The 18,632-nt window shown below is 41.7% G+C and overlaps 1 protein-coding gene across 5 annotated transcripts in view; it reads left to right on the forward strand.

The window, feature by feature from the left end:
- The window catches only part of si:dkey-100n23.5 (cyclic AMP receptor-like protein A), a 62,487-nt gene that overhangs the window by 8,526 nt on the left and 35,329 nt on the right, over window positions 1-18,632 (forward strand). For all 5 annotated transcript variants that reach the window (XM_042002052.1, XM_042002055.1, XM_042002056.1 and 2 more), the window contains 7 exons: window positions 304-360; window positions 459-519; window positions 2,890-2,977; window positions 5,697-5,786; window positions 6,236-6,274; window positions 12,446-12,524; window positions 16,520-16,567. In XM_042002052.1, coding sequence (XP_041857986.1) covers window positions 304-360; window positions 459-519; window positions 2,890-2,977; window positions 5,697-5,786; window positions 6,236-6,274; window positions 12,446-12,524; window positions 16,520-16,567 — 462 coding nt within the window. The remainder of the gene's footprint in view (window positions 1-303; window positions 361-458; window positions 520-2,889; window positions 2,978-5,696; window positions 5,787-6,235; window positions 6,275-12,445; window positions 12,525-16,519; window positions 16,568-18,632) is intronic.

The following is an 18,632-nucleotide window of genomic DNA, read 5'->3' on the forward strand; positions in this document are numbered from 1 at the left end:
CAGCCCTACTCTCCAAATTCTATAATGTACATATTATTGATTGATTTAATATAAAATGCAAAGAGTTCAGACTATAAATTGTGTAAAGAAGCAAATTTGTCCCTCTGTGATTTTTTTTTTTGTTTGTTTTTACTGAGTTGTCACCATGGATGCCATATACCAAGGTGTCAGACAAATCAGTGATCATTTGAGCTATAATTTGCCCTTCTCTCAAAGCAAATGTAAATGCACTGGCATTTTCACTCAGCATGTTTTGTTAGAGGAGCCTCCTTCATGTCTTTTTCTTAAATTTTCACGGTACAGAAGATGATTCTCAGCCTGACTGTAGCAGCCTTCTTCGACAGCGTAGCATATGTCATGGTGAGTTACTCTTGTCTGTTACACTAAAAGCACACTGTCTTTTTTTAGGGGGTTTATAAAAAATGTTTTCCCATGCTGCTCTTTCTTTAATTCCCCAGGGGGAAAGCCATCCGGAGGGATCTCTTTGTGACTTCCAAGCCTGGTGGCTGACATACTTTGGTAAGACAGACTTTAATTAATTGCTCGCTGGCACAGTTTTTTGCAATAAAGACAAGCCGCAAAGAAAGAGCAGATTTCCAACGCAGACATTTGACAAGGAGCTCATATATCACCAGGGCAAATTATATTGCTTTGTCATTTCCTTTTTTTGGCTTGAGAACAAAATGTGCCTGAACAGGTTGGGAGTTATTTTCGGAGTTATAATCTCCAATATGAACTTATGAAGTGATAAACTGATGTTTTTAGTTAAAGAACCCATATTAAGCTCATTCAGACATACCAAATTTTATATATACATATATATATATATATATTATTTATAACTTTACATTTCAACCAAATGTGTGAAACACTGTTTTAACTGCTGTCTCTAAGGGCCAGTCTGCTCTAGTGGGTCAGATAAGTGGTCAAAACAGAATCCATATTATTATTATTTATTTATTTTTGTGCGTCAACACTGCCACTACATAATGCAAATGTGTCTCAAGCTAATGTCCTCCAGTGAAGGAGGAAAAGCCTGGACCATAATTGGGCATTTCAAGCACTTAAGCCCCGGTGCTCTCTTGTTGTGATGTAGACATTAGGCTTTGTAACTTTCTGCACTTTTTGCATGCACAAAAACAAAAAAAAAAGAAAAAAACTAAAATAATTTGATAGAGCAGATTTCTAGCTCTATGCTAGAATATTGACTTAACTATTAGTTTGATCAGTATTTAAAAGAAAATGTTTGTGTATCTTGAAAATGTGTGAAGGGAAAAGGCGCACCTTTGCTGCATCACATCTGAATTTTTCATGTAACTGCAAACTGGAAAATGTATTCCTTTCTTTCTTTTACATTATGTTATATCCATATTTATATGCATTCTTTTGTATTTAACACTATGTTTGTGGATATTTTCTTCCATCACATTGCTATAACTCATAAATCTTCTTGCTTTTTATTGCATTCCTTTTAACTTCCTCATCTTATCCCTATTTTCTTAAAAAAAAAACAAAAAAAAGTAGGAATTTATTGATAGCAAATGAGTGTTTAGGAGTTGCCGCACACCTACACTAAGAATTCCACACCCGCAGTGGTGAGTCAGACACTGTGCTGTTTAGTAATTGGCCCATTGCAGGCTTTGAATTGAAACGCCCTCAAACCAGACACCCTCAATGTTTCATCACAGTCCCGTGTATGAAGAGATTATTTTCCTCCACTGACAGCAGAGAGTTGAACCATGTAACTTAGAAAAATCTGGAACATCTGCATATGAAAGTGGAAACGTTTCTTTGTTGTTGCAATTCAGAGTTTCCTTTACAACTACAAGTTTGGTAGCATTTGCATAGGTGGCATCAAAGTTTCCACTCTTTTAGCATTGATTAGCATAAGGATTTTTAATTAGGGCAGGCTGATAATACCACACTTCCCACGGCCTGTTTTATTGGTCTTGCTGGTAGACACACATGTACGATGTGACACATACAAGGTAATAGGCAGTGAGTTATTGCTGCGGGGTTGGTGCATGTCACCTTGGTTTATCGAAACGATCCTCACACTGAGGAAAAACACTCGTGCATAAACATCAGCTGAACAGCGGCTCTGCTCTGTTGCAAACGACAGGACAGGTAGTGAAGCAGAGCTGTGTATAGTCAAGCTAAAGAAAGCCTTTGGCTGCTTTATAGTTATATAAGATGCATTTTCTGTGACAGTCATTGTGACTTATTGTTATAATACCACACAGACAGCCGTGGTCTAAACTATCGCACAGTATTCCCAAACGTTCTTTTAGATGTAAGAGGAGTGAAAGTGTGTACTGTATATTGGTATATGAATGTGTGTGTGTGTGTGTGTGGGAAGGGGTTGACCAGCTTTGCCTACTATTGAGCAGAAACACACACATGCAGTGTAACAAGATTAAATATGAAGGCAGAAAAGAGGGGGCTTAAGTGTTGTAGACTCTCAGTAGTTTGCATCTATTTTTTCTCTCACATCTTCCTGCATCTTCCTTGATTCTTCCTTTAAATGTCTTTACATTCTGCCACTCCACCCACCATCTTCTCCTGCACCATGCTTTCCTCCTGTTTCTCCCTCTCCAGCCCGCACTCCCGCGTTATCTCCCTCTGCTTTTCCACAGTTCATCATTATCTCTCCGTGAGCTCCCACCTCTCATCCATCACCCTAAGCTACAGGTTTCCCTCATATTACTGCAGAATGGGCCTTCATTTATCAAAAAGTGGAACACATGCACAACCGCAGACACGCTCACACTGTCTTACATTCGTACATGTATGTTTGGACACACATTTGCAAGTGCATGCTGTAAGGCAGTGAGCTGTGTTGTAATTTGACCTTGGTGGGTTTTTTTTTTTCTGTGTGCATGTTTGCAGACTGGAGTGCCTTGGCTTGGGTTTGCCTCATCACACTGAACCTGTATCTTAACTTGGTGAGAGAAATAAGCACCAACAGCTATGAAATGTGAGTAGAGGACCTGGTTTCTTATTACTATTGTGTTTTTAAATGCTGTTTTTGTCCAACTTGTACAAAAGTGCAGTTATTAGAGGAAAAGAACAAGAATAGGAATTAAAGGCATTTCAGTTTTAATCGTGACTAAAATGATTATCAGTTATTAATATGGTTATTGCTATTTTATTAAGTCAATCAATGATTTACACCCTTACTGAACCACGTTTCCCTCATATGTGCACTTCCGCGTCTTCTGCTGTACACATATTAGCCTCCTGTTTTGTTTAGAGTGCATCCTCCTCCGTCTGTTTGTGTGTGCATGTGTTTGGTCTGCAGCAGCGTGTGTGCACCGAAAGGCCCCTCCTCCCCCTTTTCTCTTCCAGCCAGCCAACGCTCTAATTGAAATGGGAGTGAGTGTCAGCCGATAAGTGTGCCTTTGTGTGTGTGCTTGCATGCACACCCATCTTCACGCTTTTTGGCTCTATGTTTCTGTCACTCAGACTCCCGAGAGCACTTTCCACAGCGATGTGTGAACCTGCCTGTGTGTGTGTGGTTGCAACATTTTTGCATTCACAATACCTATTGCAAAGCTTTTTGACAGAAACATACAATTTAAGTAAAAATGTGGGTGGAAAAAAGAGGCAACTTTGTTCAAGGTTCTATCCTGTTGATGTTTAGTTGAGTGCAAACAATCCCACATTTCTGTGTATGTGAGAAGTTTTGGCACTAACGGAGATGTCACCTCCATCACCACCAGCACCCATGGGAGTTTTCCTACATTGATTAGCAATAAGCCAGACAATATAATGGTGGTATAACTCATAAGGAGACGGCTTTATGTGTTTAGTGAAGGGAAAGGCTAGGAGAGGGCAGAATCAGCTCGACTCAAAGCTGCTCACCTCATTTAAGTCCAGAGGTAGTGGTGGGAGGAAGATATGTCTTTTTTTTTCTTTTTTTGGTGGCTGGTGGCACACGATGCGAAGGGGGAGAGAAACACTGAGCTTTAACAGGTTAAAGTGAAGCAAAGACAAGGTGTCAGTGGCGCTGTCATGTATCAACTGTGCATAGATAGGTTTTATGTGTTTAGGCAGGCGGGTACGCGGTCTTGCATGCATGCACAATTACCCCTCGGCCCCCTAATCCAGCCTTCCCACCCACTTCCTCACATTTACACATACACACACACTCGGTGACAGAACAGCGTGATGGTTTATGAATGAACAAATCGCCAGAGGAGATGGAGAACTGAAGTTGGATGATCTAAGAATGATTGAAGTGGGTGCAAGAGAGGAAAGGAAGTGTGTTTGTGCGCGTTCGCGTACATGTTTATGAGCATCCGAAGCAAGAACTCTGTGAAAGTGAGTGAAGGAAGAGAGACAGCGTTGAAGCTGAAGACGGAGGAGTAGGAATAAAAAATTGGTGTGAGGCTGTAAGAAATGAGATTGCGCCTCATGAGAGATGAATGTGTGTGTGTGTCTGCATGCGTGTGGGTGCTTGTGCAGGTGTGTGAAATGCAGAGTGCAGAGCGGTCCTGCTGTGCCTCATTAAGCCCATGTTGTGTGCAGCTCCAGACCACGTCATTGCCTCTCCCAGCCCCTGCAAGTGTGCAGTGTGTGTGTGTGTGTGTGTGTGTGTGTGTGTGTGTGTGTGTGTATATATATATATATATATATATATATATATACATATATGGCGTGGGGGGGGGGGGGGGTCTGTTAGCTCTCGACATTGATTTCCTGACAACCCTAGTCCCCTTCCCTTCAGCGCACCAGTCGTCAGTCCATGCTCTGACAGTGCTGATTTCACCATTTGTATCTCACCAATCTCTTTGTGCCTTTCATACTCTCCACTGTAACCCCCCCCCCGCCTTCCTTGTTTTGCTTTTCTCACACTTCCTCTCATGTTCAGTCCAAACACAACCTCCCCCCGGAGCTCTCCCTCCTACTAGCATGCTCTATTAAAACCGGCTGCCATCCTCTTTCTTCCTCCACTTCCCTCACACTCTCAGCGCTGTCCATCAGAGAGATGTTAGGGGAGGGGCTAGAGGGGTGCACAGTGTGCCCCACTGACATAGAGTGACAAAGTGTGCGTGTGGCTCACAACTCGAGGGGGATTGAGCGTGTGTCAGCCGTGTCACTGCTGCTCGATTGACCGTACTTGGAACAAGTCAGGGGAGGACTTCCACTCTATTGACCAGCCGACGCTGTTCGCTCTATAAAGTATCGACTCCCGCACAGACGCCCAAGTCACTGGAGCACACACCTCATCTGTCTGACACACACACACATCTTTAAAAGACTGTCACTGATGCTATCGTTTTTCATTTATAGGCATAGGCGCCTCTCTAGCCTCCTTAAATATTTCCTTTTAAAGTAACATATTCTGTATTTGTTTATGCATACTTTGGGCAGATTTGTCCTCAAATTTCTACATTCACAAGGACGCACTGAGTGAGAATTCACACCCACACTGCTTGTTGTTTAATGCCGACACTTCCTCTCAAAAATGATCTTTTCCTTAAGAGTTAGGGTAATTATGGTTTAGATTACCATCAGCAATTGGCTGTCTGGTTGTATAGACATTAGTCTGCACCTGAAAAATAACCCTGATGCCACTGCCAGGATGAACTGAAGAAGAAAGGAACTGATTTATTTTGTTTGTTTTTTTTCCCCTGGGGCAGAGCTGCCTGTTCTATGTGCTTATAATGTAATAAATGTCTGGCTTTTATCAGGTTGTACCATCTGATGGCGTGGGGGGTGCCTTTGGTCATGGCCTCTTTGCCACTATTCAAGGGTTACTATGGCCCTGCAGGAGCCTGGTGGTGAGTAGATCCATACAGTCTTGACTAGGTGTCATTAATATTCCAGCTTTTTATTTTTCATTAGATGTATTTTGCTCTGGAGATGGTCACATCTCTGGCGAAACTCTAGCTTACGGCCTATCTTCATAAGAGTTCAAATTTGGCAATTTTCAGGACATCTGATCACAGTAAACGCCTCCTCACATTCTGCTGAATAGAAAAGGCATTATTTGTTTGGAAGGGGGTGAGGAAAAAGGGGAAGAGGCCGAGGATAGGAGGCGGTGGAATGAGAATTGGGACAGAGCCTTAATCTCCGGGCTCGGCTCTCTCTTTCCACTCTCGGCTTATTAATAGCTGCAGCTGCACAGCTTTTCCCCTCTGCAGTCACACAAGTCTCTCTTCCGCTCATGCTCTCCCTTTCCTTTGTAACCCGCTCATTGCTCTCCCTCTCTATTTCTCTCTTCCCCCAGCTGGATCACAGACGATCACGTAGCCTGGAGATTTGGGATGTAAGTAGACCCTTTCAGTGCTGCCATCAAAGTTTCCCCCACTGGGGGAGCTTGGGAGGAGGAAGGGAGAGGAGGGCTGTCTCTGCGGGGAAATGTGAAGGGTTACATGTCAGGGGAGCCTGCAGGGTTTTTTCCCTCTTGGTGCATGGCCAAGAAGTGTGTAAATGTGTGTGTGTGCATGTGTAGATGTGCCTCTCTGTCTCTGCCTTGTCAGATTTAGGGGAGTTGCTACATTGTGTATTTAAGTGTTCAGGACGGCTATGAAGGATTATGCCTGTCTTTTGCTTTCTGCAACTGGTCCTAAGTCTGCAAGTGCCCTGCCAATCCCCTGGTGCACACACTTAAACACACTCATGCACATGCACACAGCACTTTTCTATGAGCCAAGGTAATCGCATTGCTGCTCGCAGCATCAGCAGGGAATCAATCTTTTAAAACAAATAAGCACACACACACAGAGACAGACTCACACAAGCAAACGGAGAACAACACATAGCTATCAGCTGTGCTAAACGAGCCTGTGTTTCTTTTATCAGTGCTCGTCTGCTCCCCGGCTCTGTCTAGTTTTCCACACTGTTGTGGCCCAGGGGGACGAGCTGCTCAGAGGATCAGGGAATCTTCATTAGCTCTAATTACATCAAACCAGATGAGAGATTAGAGGCCAAGGCAGCACCCGTCAAGAAAAAAAACACATGCGCTCAAATATACACAGCCTCCTGACAGCTTGTGGGAGGGCAGAGGTTGCAGGGTTAAGGTGAAAAGTGGAAAAGGTGGGAGGGGTGACATACGGGATACAGTTAGAGAGACAGGGATTTACTCAGTGGGAGAAAGGAAAGGGGAGCCGCATAGCAGGATGGGGAGGAAAAGGAGAGTCAGAGAAATAGATTGTCCTCGTTTCTGCCCACGCTCCGTAGTGTGTCTTCATCAGAGCTCAGCGAAGCGCACAGACAGAACAGAGGAGGCAGGGGAGGTTCGGAGGAGGAGGGTGTGAAAGAGGATGAAAGGGGGGTAGAAAAAGAAGTAGAGGACATCGCCTCGTGTGTGTGTATGTGTGTGTGATGGAGGTGCAGAGTTACAGAGGTTGAGTCAGCAAATGGAAGCGCTGGAGCTTAGCTGAGTCACCGTTCTTAAGAAGTCCCCAGTGGTGTGTGTGTCATCGGCACCACTTACATACAGCTGTGAAAATGACATTCAGAGAGTAATTAATGAGGCTTTTTTTTTTTTTCAACACATTGCTTTAGAGGTTGCAGCCTTATCAGTCAGTTGATCATTTCAAAGTTTTGACACAGATTGAAATATGTCAACATTTGCTTGTTAAACTTGAACAAACTTTTAGGTACCCAGAGAATATGAACTTTAAAAAATCCAGACTAATTAGTTCATACCCAGACTTCCCTTAGCGCCACTTTAAAAGCTTTGGTTTAACAAAACTTTCTTTAAAACTTTTACAATATGATTTGCTAAAGAAATTTTGGGTACTCAGACGATAAAGTGTAATGAATATGATTATGTCCAATATATTATTACCAAATATCAGAGCAATGTCAGCCCGCCATATAGTTTGTGTTAAGTTATGATTTGCAACTTGTAGCTGCCAGCATAGCCTGAGAGCTTTGGGAGTATTCCCAGTGGGCTTCTTAATAATTGGGCCAGCACTCCTGTTGTCAGATAGATGCTACCACCTGAAGCAGTTAAATCCTCCCAAATTATCAAAGGTGGTTGAGACCACACAGTCTGGCTTCATGACAAAAGTAAAAACAAAAAACATTTTAAAACAGTGGAAATAGATGTTATAAGTATGCAATTAGGGACTGAAGTAGCTGCTAAAACAAAGGGTGTCAGAAGGTGACGCAGCCAGAATGTGTCACCTAGTAGACTAACATATTTTTAGTCTACTAGTTATGGTGCTGCACAAAAGTCTTTAGCCACCCCTGGTTTCTTCATATGTTGCCACCACACAATCTCAGCACAAACTGGAGAAATACTGAAAAATATGAAGTGGTTTGACAATGTGGGCTCAAAACCGAACACATCATCTGTCTTTGCAACAGGATGCTGAAGATATTATTTAAAATTGGATGTTTACTAAGTTGTCTTTCATGTGTTGACAAAGCACTGATGCATCCCTTTAGTTAGAGGCCTTTTTATACTTGAATAAGTGTATTAACCACCAGTAAGGTGGTAAACCAGTAAGGTAAAAATGAGAAAACGGCCAGTGTCCAAAGAAAAACATTAAGGGTGCATTCACACCTGTACGCTAGACTTTGTATGATTGGAGACTCGGTTCATTTGGGGAATGCAACATCTATACGGACTGAGTTTGCGTTCATACTGTCTACTCAGACGAATCAGACCTTTCGTGTTCCACTCCCTGCCGGAGGCGGCACCACATCATGAATTCCTGAAGGAGAAGACGGGACACAATGAAGAAATCTCGTTCATCTATGAATTAATGCAGGACAGCTCCATGTTTCTACCACACAACAACAAAACATGGAGCTGCATCAGAGTTTTTCCACATCTGATTGCAAGCCATTTCTCCTGGCCAGAGCTGCCTATCGCCCCACACATGCGTATATTTTGGTTACGTTTTCTCACACTGTCATGCGCTGGACCCTTTGTAGTCCACTTCCTGTATTTGGTCCACTTGAAGTGGACCGAGATTCACATTCACTCCACTTCTTTGATCCCAATCAGAGTTTGTTTGCACATTTACAATTTCCTAAACGAGGCAGACCGAGCAACCAGACTGGAATACAGATCAAAAGGGATGGTGTGAATGCTGCATAAAAACCTTTACATAGCCTGGAGATTTATTGTTTAACACAGCTTTGAAGTATTAAAATAAACTCTGGGTCACTGCAAGAATGATAATAAGTAATGAGGAGTGGCTTAAGTACTGTACCTTAAATGTTGGTTATCAGTCTCAGAATGCTGTTTCAATGTTGTTTAAAACAAGATTTTTAATTTCTCAGGCCTGTTGTTTAAAAATATTTCGTTAAAAACACATGAGCACATTGTGTTCAGAGGCTTGTCTGTTTTTTTAAGTCTAGCACAGTTTTATTTACACATTTCACATATATAAATTAAATGTCCTGCATTGCAATTTCAATATGTTTTACCACTTGAATAAAAGATTAAAGCTGTTTTGTTAGTAGGTCACTGGTTCAAGGTCTTTGTGCAAATGTGGAATGAAAAGGAAATCCTTGTGTCAACTAATTATGAGACAATCAACAAAGTTGCAGAAGCTAGCACAATGTTGGGACCATAATAAAACTGCTAATTCTAATAAAAAAAACTACAAGATAGGAAGACTTGATTGTTATTTTAATGCAAGCCGTTTCCTCCACATAAAACATGGACTTGTTTTAACATGAAACTGCCTGGCCGAAAACTTATCCCCTCTGTCTATGCATGCCAGATCTCGATGTGTTTGCATTTAACTCAGTCAGTTTTGTGCCTTCGTATAACCCCACAGAATGGCTGATACTCCTTGTTTCCTTTTGACTTTCAAATTAGTGCATCCACTGAGGCACAACCTTCACCCGATACAGCCTGCTGGTCTTTCCTGCTTCTGCCTCCACCTCTCTTTCTGCCTCTCAGGTTGTCTTTCCCTGTCTTAGTGGTTGAGCAGGTTTATCAGGATCTTTTACTCTGCATTAGGATCTTGTGGGTCGGAGTTGACATCTGCATTTGAGCACGAACTCGCTGGTTCCTACCGTGCTCTCATTCTTTAGCAGCACTTCAGTTAAAGGTTCTTTCATCCACGCCTCATTCTTCACTTCAGAGCAGCACTGGAGGGAAGGCCAGGCCAAGGCTGAGTGATTGAATTTGTTCACACTTGTGATGATCTTTCTGCCACTCTGAGGCTGTCCAAAAGTCCTCTTTAGTTTTCTGTATTTCATCCTTCCTATCTTTGCCGATCTGTTGGGAGCAGCATCTTTTAGCTGTTCCTTTGATTTTCACCTTCTCCCTGCTTTTAATCACCCAGAAGTTCTCTCTTATTTCTGCCTTTTCTGTTCTTGAGCCACAATCCGCTGCCATTCGTCCGCCTTTGCATCCTCACCTCTATTCATCTCCTCACTTTTATCATCTGCTGCCCACTCTGAATCTTCTCTCTCTGCTTCTATTTCATTCTCTTTCTCTGTGTCTCCCTCTTGCTCTCTCTGGGTAGTGCTCAGCTGTAGAGCACAGCAGACTCTAATGGCAGATCATTATCATGCTAATTAGAGCACTTTGTAGCTGCCGCCCGTCATTCTCTCCTCTTCGCAGCCCCCTACACTATCGTTAAAAAGGCCACCCCCTCCTTTCTCCTCTCCACCAACCCACCCACCCCCCAGCTCGTCTTTCCATCATTAACGGGACGTGCGCTGGCGTAATTGGACGCTGTTTATTCCGGAGAGCAGGTTATTAAATCACACCGAGGTGACGCTCGCGCAGGTCTCCCCTGAAACGCTTTCATCATTGTCCCATGCCATTATTGGACCTGCGTGGACACACACATGCTCAAAGAGGAAGAGTATCCTTTGTATGTTTATGTTACCTATTAGATGCGAGGGCACAATCGGGTATAATGCAGCCTCTCTTCTATGCTGCACTTAAACAAACGCCTGCTATTTCAGATTCCCCTGCCAATAATAAGTTTAATTTGATCAGTGAGTTTCTTTTAGTCCTCGGGCATGGGTGACTAGCATGGGCAAGTTTAAATTAGGCCAAGGACCTCATATTTGCCTTCTGAAATGCGTCTAAAGGATGAAGTTTTTAGCACACATGCCAAGGACTTTTCGGGCAAAGTGTTGAACATTTATTCCTCATTCCATTTTCTTTAAAAAGCATGTGTCCATGCATTTATAGGTCAAAGACAAATTCAAACTCTCTTTGTTTTAAATGTTAGTTTGAAATATTTTTCTTTTATGAATATTTTCCATGGCCTTCCGTCATATTATCCAGTATCTTTATCAGACAGCGCGGAGTCCTTGAAGGTGCTGCACAGCACAGTCATGACTGCTCAGAGTCAGTGAGGCTGAACAGAGAAGTAGTGGCCAGGAACCTGTCTGTCAAAGTCAGACAAAGACCTGTTTCATGATTACAGGGAGAGGTTGAAACTCCTCAGAGCTTACATCACCTCCCAAGAGATTGCAAAAGACAAGCCTGCCACTCTTAACAAAGCCACCATCATGTTTCTCCTTGCTCGTCTCACTCCCTTTCATCCGCTCAGAAATACCTGACATATTATTAAGCCACGCCTCTTGTGATTGGCAAACATCCATCACATAAGAACACTGTATTGTCACTATGCTGGCATTATCTTTGGTTCTGAATCTGGACTCATTGAAACTATGTGCGATGAGGTGTTATGGTGCTTAGTCAGGTCTTTTCCTCTCTGTGCTGCCAGTTTACACACTGTGTGTCCTCCATACATCAGCTTTTAAAATGCCAACTGGAGTAATCCAGAAAATAGCACTGTTAGTCCAGCTTTTGGTTGCTCAATAAACACAAGCTAAATATTCCCTTTCTCTCGTCTCTAATGTTCATCAGCTAGCGGCTAACTGGGTGTCTCTTCCTTTCTGTGCTGAGCAAGTAGTGTACAGTCGGCTTTTAGACCTTTTTGCTGAAAACAGATGCCTGCTGTGCTTGAAAATTAAGCTGCGAGGGGGAAGCAGAGGTTGCTGACCAGACAACTGCACAAGCAGCTGAAAGATCTGCAAAGCTGGAGGATAGCAGGAGACATATACAGTTCAATTTATAAGCTTTTCCCCAGGTATAAACCAAATCACACTCAGTAACAGTGACCTTAATTTACAATCCTGCAGAAAGAATCTTACTAACCTAGCGTAGTTTAAAGGCTAATCTGTTTGGACAACCCTAATATCAATGCATTGCACCCCCAGTATGATGTTGTGTTCTCTTAGAGTATGATTTACTTTAGGCTATGACACTATCAGTGTGCCTTAGAAAACTAATTAAATCCTGAATGCAATTTTGTTTCTTTTGGTATTAATAATGTGAAAGAATATCCCAAAACTTGCTTTTTCTTCTTGAACAGCTGTAAAAAAAAAGAGAGGCCAATGAAACAGCCACCATAAACTGAAAAACAACAGAAACGATCTTTTAATAACACAGCTCACCCTTATATTTCTTCCTGACTGATTGTGTTCCTGTGCCTTGCAGATGGTACGTGCCCCTCTTCAGCCTCATCTTCCTGATGATCTGCTGCTACGCTCGGATCATCTGTGTGGCCAACAAGAGAGTGAGTTCTGAATCAGTAGAATTCCTGTATTAGTCAATAAAAGAAAAAAACTGAAAATAGTCAACTTGTGGGGTGAATCAACTTAATCTGTTAACTGTACCATGTGCAACTCAGAATACAACAGAGAGTAGGGTAAACGCCACAAAGCTAGCTGTACTTAATATTAGATGTTAGGTAGTGACTTCATAATTTCTCATAGTTTAGATTTTCTTTTTTTGGCAGAAAAATTGTTAACAGAAAGTACAATTGCTACTGTTCTTATTGAAACAGCACTCCCAGATGTTTGTTTTATGAATAAATGCTGAAATGGGAGGAAAGCAGGACGAGAAGTCATTTGGCAAATTGTTTTCTTTTGAATATCTTAGTTCTATTTTAGTGGTTCTTTCTGATTTATTTTGTTCATTTACAATCTCCAGGATGCTGTGAATGTTTTATTAATGAACTTTTAAAATTTTTGCCAGTTATTTCTACAGATTTTAACCATTTTATCTCTACCAGGGATTTTAACATTCACACAGATTATGTGATGATGGTAATGAAAGAATTTTCTTTTATATTACATGTTTGGTCTGTTGCAACATGTAAAAGAACGACCCACATTGGAGGTCATATTCTGGACCGAGTCATTTCTGGAGGTGTTGATATTTCCTCTGTTTGATTTGGCTTTGTCTGACCATTTTTGTATTTTGTTTGATTTACTGTCATTCAGAATCTTTAAACACCTTGCTTTTTGCTTAAGAAGAGTACATTAATGAGAAAATAAGTACTAATCGAGGCCATAGCTATGTTACCAACAATGGGTTGACGGACTCCTGGAACATTTCATCTTGAAAATTTTGAATGTAATGGATGATCTTGAACCAATAAAAATCAAAAGCACCTTGAGCAACTGGACTTGCCCTGCCTTCTCTGCATCAAGACACAGACAGTTTGGTAGATTTTACATCTACTGACACTGAATTGATAGATATTACTGTTCTGATATTTTGATGATGAGGGAGATGGTCTCAAATATACATTTATGACTAAATCAGTGTAAAGAATCTCCAAAGACTTGAAAACAACCATAAAAGTAAATCATAAATCACAACTTTGAGGTTTGTTATCATACTGTGAAGCATAATTTCTATCAATACCATTGACAATATATTCACCCTGGTGCCCTGCAGCTGCTGAGACGTGTCTTCACACACATATACAACATCTCCAACTTCTGATAGAGCTTAAAATAGCCCAGGTTGTAAACAAGCCAACATTTTTGTCAGGGCGTTGGAGCAACTTAACCTGAAGCTAAAACTAAACGTGCAGAAATAAGTCGGAGCTGCAGCACGTAGTCCAGCTGGAAGCTAAAAGGCTTCGTGCAAACTGAAAGATATTTTTCTGTTTTGGTTTTGTTATGTGTTGAGGTACATAAGGTCGCACCTTAGCTGAAGGACAGCCTACATTCACTCCAGAAGGTTCTTTAGAGCTACATCTTGTCCATTTCTGAAATGTGAGGGCTTTATTATTATTATTTTTTTTAAACATGAATATTGGTAAAGTACTTTTCTTTGGTTTGTGGATTATCATAGTGTGTCACTGTTGCCTCTAATGTGGCATAGAAATTACTTGAGTTTATCTGTTTTGGAGGTTTTTATTACCCAGAAACTCAATACAGTCAGGCACTCCTTTACTAATAATGTATGCAATCACTTTTAGTCTTAATGATAAATCAGTTTTTCCAGATTCAGCGTCTTGAATTTCCTGCTTTTCTCTTTTTAGAGCAATTATAAATTGACTGCTTTGGGTTTTTTGGTTGTTGATTGGCCTAACAAGCTGTATTGAAGACAATGATGGGGATTTTACTGTGTTCTTCAGTCTTTTAAACACAGTTAATAAGTTAAATATGTGATTTACCACTTGGTTGATATGCTTTGCATGCTGACTTCGCTTTCTGTGTAACTGTGTAACTTTCCATTGTAATGGTGAGATGGGAGCCTACAAGAAGAATTCTGCAAAATTAGCCGCTGTTCTCCCATAAAGTGAAACTGTAGTGCCACTGGGTGACTTTTGTTGTAGCAATGAGTGTGTATGTTTTTTCAGTGCTTCAGCTAATATAAATGGAGAGTGAAGGAGAAACAGGCTAAAACCTCATAAGACTCACAATGAAGAGTTATCGTGAATGTTAGCATTCTTCGTATGGGTGGCGATCGAGTGAGAAAGATTGAGCAGATAGCTAGGTAGCAGAGAGACGACAACAGAGACAGACAGCAGGTAGCTGAGGGGCAGGGAAAGGAAGAGAGGCTGCACAGCTCTTTATCATGACGGCGATAACAAGAGGGAATGAATGTAGCTGCATCTCATAACTCATTCAGCTCACAGTATTCAGCTATCTCTCCCTCTTCTTCTCGTCTCTGCATCTGTCTTCCACCTTCCTCATTTCCTTTTTGCATTCATCTGTCTCTCGTTCCGTGTCTGTACTCCCACTCATTTTCTCCATGTCTCTGTCCCCCCTTCACTCTGCCGGTTTGCTTTCTGTATCATATTTATGAAGAGCTCAAGCCTTATCTCTTTTCAGCTGCAGGCTGTCTCACTTGAAAGAATTTCAAAAGCTTTGAAAGCAGGGTAGGTGGCGATGCACTGGAGAAAGGGATAAAGAAGAGGCTGAGTGAAGAGAGGTGGGATGTTTGGTGGACAGAGAAGTTTTTACACTTTACGGAGAGAAGGGAGAAGAGGGTTGAAACTGCTTTGAAAATGATGGATTTACAAAGTTGATTAGTATGAAAAAGTTGAACTTATTCTGCGTGACTGCACAAGCTTGTAAAAAACAGAAATATTTGAAGGCTAATGAGTCATTGCAGGCCACATAGAAAGGCTTGGTAACATGGTGGTGTTTTTGTTTTACAGATGCAATTTGTACATGCCCATTCTTTTTCTTCCGAGCCTTACCCTTCAACACCCCAGATGAACTGCTTGGCTTTCAGTGGCATGGCTTAAGAGGGATTGCAACAAAAGCCTGCGTGCACACAGGAGACCTGGCTGAAGCCTAATGATATTGCCACTTATTATCAGTGTTTGTTGATTTTGATGGATCGTGGTACTCAGCTGGACAGCAGAAGGCTGCTGTGGAACAGGTTCACTCTAATGACCAAATGGCTGCTCATTTTTTCCCACACTGCACACAACCACGCCACAGTCACACATAGATTTACAATGACAATCACGTCAGCACGAGGAAACCATGGCAACATTGAGTTAATAAATAGCAGAACAGAGGAGCTGTTAGTGCATGTTGTTCATGCTGCCTTCTTGTGCATTCATACGAAGCTCACACAGGACCTCCAGAGATTTGTCTCTGATGTCTTGGGTTACATAAACCCTCTGGCTTCCTGCACCCCCTCCCCTCACATCCTACCCCCCATTTCACCATTACAAATCCTAGTCTCATGCTTGCATGTGTGTGTGCATGTGCGTCCGTGCGTCTGTTGACATTTTCCCTTCATTCCCTCGAGAGAGGACACAAAGGAAGAGCAAAAATATTCCCACGTTCTTTGCTAATATCTCACATCTGCAGTTTACTCAGTTTTTTTCTTTTCCTGAGGACCCCCCCCCCCAAAAAAAGATAAATAAATAAATTTAAAAAAAAGAAATTTCTCCCTTTTCTCCATTCTGTCTGCCTTGTTTTCCTCTTCCTCTGCCGTATTGTGTGCACTAGAGCTGATCCGTTTTAGTGAGGTGCTTGGAGCTGTCTAAGCGCTTCCCTATGCCTCTAAGCTCTGCACTCTGGTGTGAATTGGGCAATTTTGCAGGGCTGTGTGAGAGGGTGTAGGGATTTTGCATTGGCATGATAGCGAGTGTTCCAGCTTGTCACTGCAGGCTCTGACCTCTCCGGGGAAAACCATCAGACCCAAATGATGAAATCACCACAGGTTTTTTTTTTTTTGTTTGTTTGGTTTTTTTTTTTTTATTCCCCAAAACAATTACCCTCTTTCTTTCTTTCCATTTTGTATCTATAGATGCAGTCATGGCTGGGAACTTTCAACCCAGAGAGGGAGAGGCGAAAGGTAACTGTCTGACCATCATATTGCTCAACACACATATACACATTCACATGGATCTTGAGGATTAGAGAGTCTGCAGGATTAGCTCTCACCGTCACGCTGGGTAGGTGTCAAAAGCTGCAGGGAGCAATTTGACCCTTTGACTCTATTCTCGTGGGTGAGTTTGTGCATGTATATATGCACGTGTGTGTCTTTAAACCTAAACCTTTAATGAATTAGTAAGCATCAGATAAGCAAAAAGGAGGAGTCATGTAAATTAAACCAAGATCATTCAGATAGGAGATAAGAAAGGAAAAAGGACTAGAGATATAAAATTGGTATGAGATTAAAAAAGTTTTTTAAAAAGTGTTCTTAAGTGATTTTATATATAAGGGGGTGGTATATTTTACTACAGAGCAACTTGATAACAATTATCGTCAGACCACAGAGCGAATCAGAAATGTTTATGCACTTGCTTGCCATAGCATCAGTTCAATAAGTCTAAACAATGTCGCAAGATTTATTTCCACCAGGGCTTGTATTGATTGAGAGAAAATCCAATGTGCATAAAGTCTTTTACAGCACATCCAAATATTTTGAATGAGGTTAAGGACAGTCACTGCTGTCGTCAACGGATAAAATGGCTACTATTCTGAAATGCTTAATTGCTGCACCTTGTTTCCAGATGGTTTAAAATGTTAAAGAAACAATTGGATTTTGGGCCAGAATGTCATCAATTTCAGCAACATTGTTTTTGCAGTAAGACAGATAGTGGTTGTTGGTTCTTAATCCCACGTCATACCCTGATTCAGCCAAAATACAAATACTGAGGCTTAACACAACCTTGGCAGGTTATGTTAATTTCTCTTGGAGAGAGTGGGAGTGAGTGTGAGTGAATATTTGTCTCTATATCGGCCCTGCTATGGACTGGTGACCCCTCGCTTTGTACCTGCTGGGATAGGCTTCAGGCCCCATGAACCTGCACTGGAAAAATTGGCTATAGAAGATGGATGGATGGAGTATTATGATATCAACTTCTGCACCAACCACTGCTTGTTTTAATACTTTGACCAATTACAGGAGGATTGATGGCAACAAGATTTTTTTTTATGCAAGTACAAATGTGTAAATATAACTATCTAATCAATATATATATATATATTCAATTTCAAGTTCTCCTGATTAAAATAATGTAGAGCACTTGATGTACATTGCCAGAAAAGGTCTAAAAATCCCAACTACAATAGTCAGCTACCTAAAAATTGCTCTATGCCTTCAAGGTTTTAAACCAGATGAGTTTCACCAGGTGGTGTAGTTTCTAAGGTTTACATTTGAAGACACATGGCACTAAGGGTGGGAGACACAGATTCAGTGCCCTGGGGTTGCTTTTGGAATGAGATCTCTTTTGGGGTTGCTTGCTCTTGGAAAGAAACTACAAAAATGGTTGTAGAAGAGATTAAAAAGCCAGGAGAAGAAAGATCTTCACATATCAGGCTCATATATAAGAGTTTATCTTTTGTCTTTTTCTTTTTTTGTCTTGAGTCACAAAGTTTAAGTTTGATGTGAAACTGCTGGAGTACCCCACACAGGGTATTTAATGATTGTCTTCCACAGAGATGGTCATTGGAAATGGTGACTAGTGTAAAGTTTGCAACCTTAAAACTGCCTTAGAGCTGCCTAAAGCTCCCTTAGAGAGCTGTGCTCCTTCACTCCTACTCCTCCTCCCTTCCCTCCTCTGCGCTGTTGCTGGTCTCCACCCAGCAGGGTAAGGTGTAGGGACAGGTTAGGGTTAAGGTTAAGTAGATGCTGCCCCTAAGTGGCAGGGATAATTACTGCACACTGAACTGGCGTAACCCTCACCAGTGGCGTGAGTGTGTGTATGAATGTGTGCCACACACACACTCTTCATGTGGGCTAATTGCTATGTGTAGCACAGAGTGTAAATAAGTCAGCAGCGGTTTTTATCACACTCTTTTGCCGTATTTCTCTTTCGCAGTCGCTCTCCTCATTTCCATCTTTTTTTTCTCTCTGCTTTTCACTCTCCTCTCTCTCCCTCTTTTATCCTGTCTTTCCCTTTCTCTCTCTTTCT

This window comes from Melanotaenia boesemani, chromosome 12 (genome assembly GCF_017639745.1).
Source record: "Melanotaenia boesemani isolate fMelBoe1 chromosome 12, fMelBoe1.pri, whole genome shotgun sequence".
Lineage (NCBI taxonomy): Eukaryota > Metazoa > Chordata > Actinopteri > Atheriniformes > Melanotaeniidae > Melanotaenia > Melanotaenia boesemani.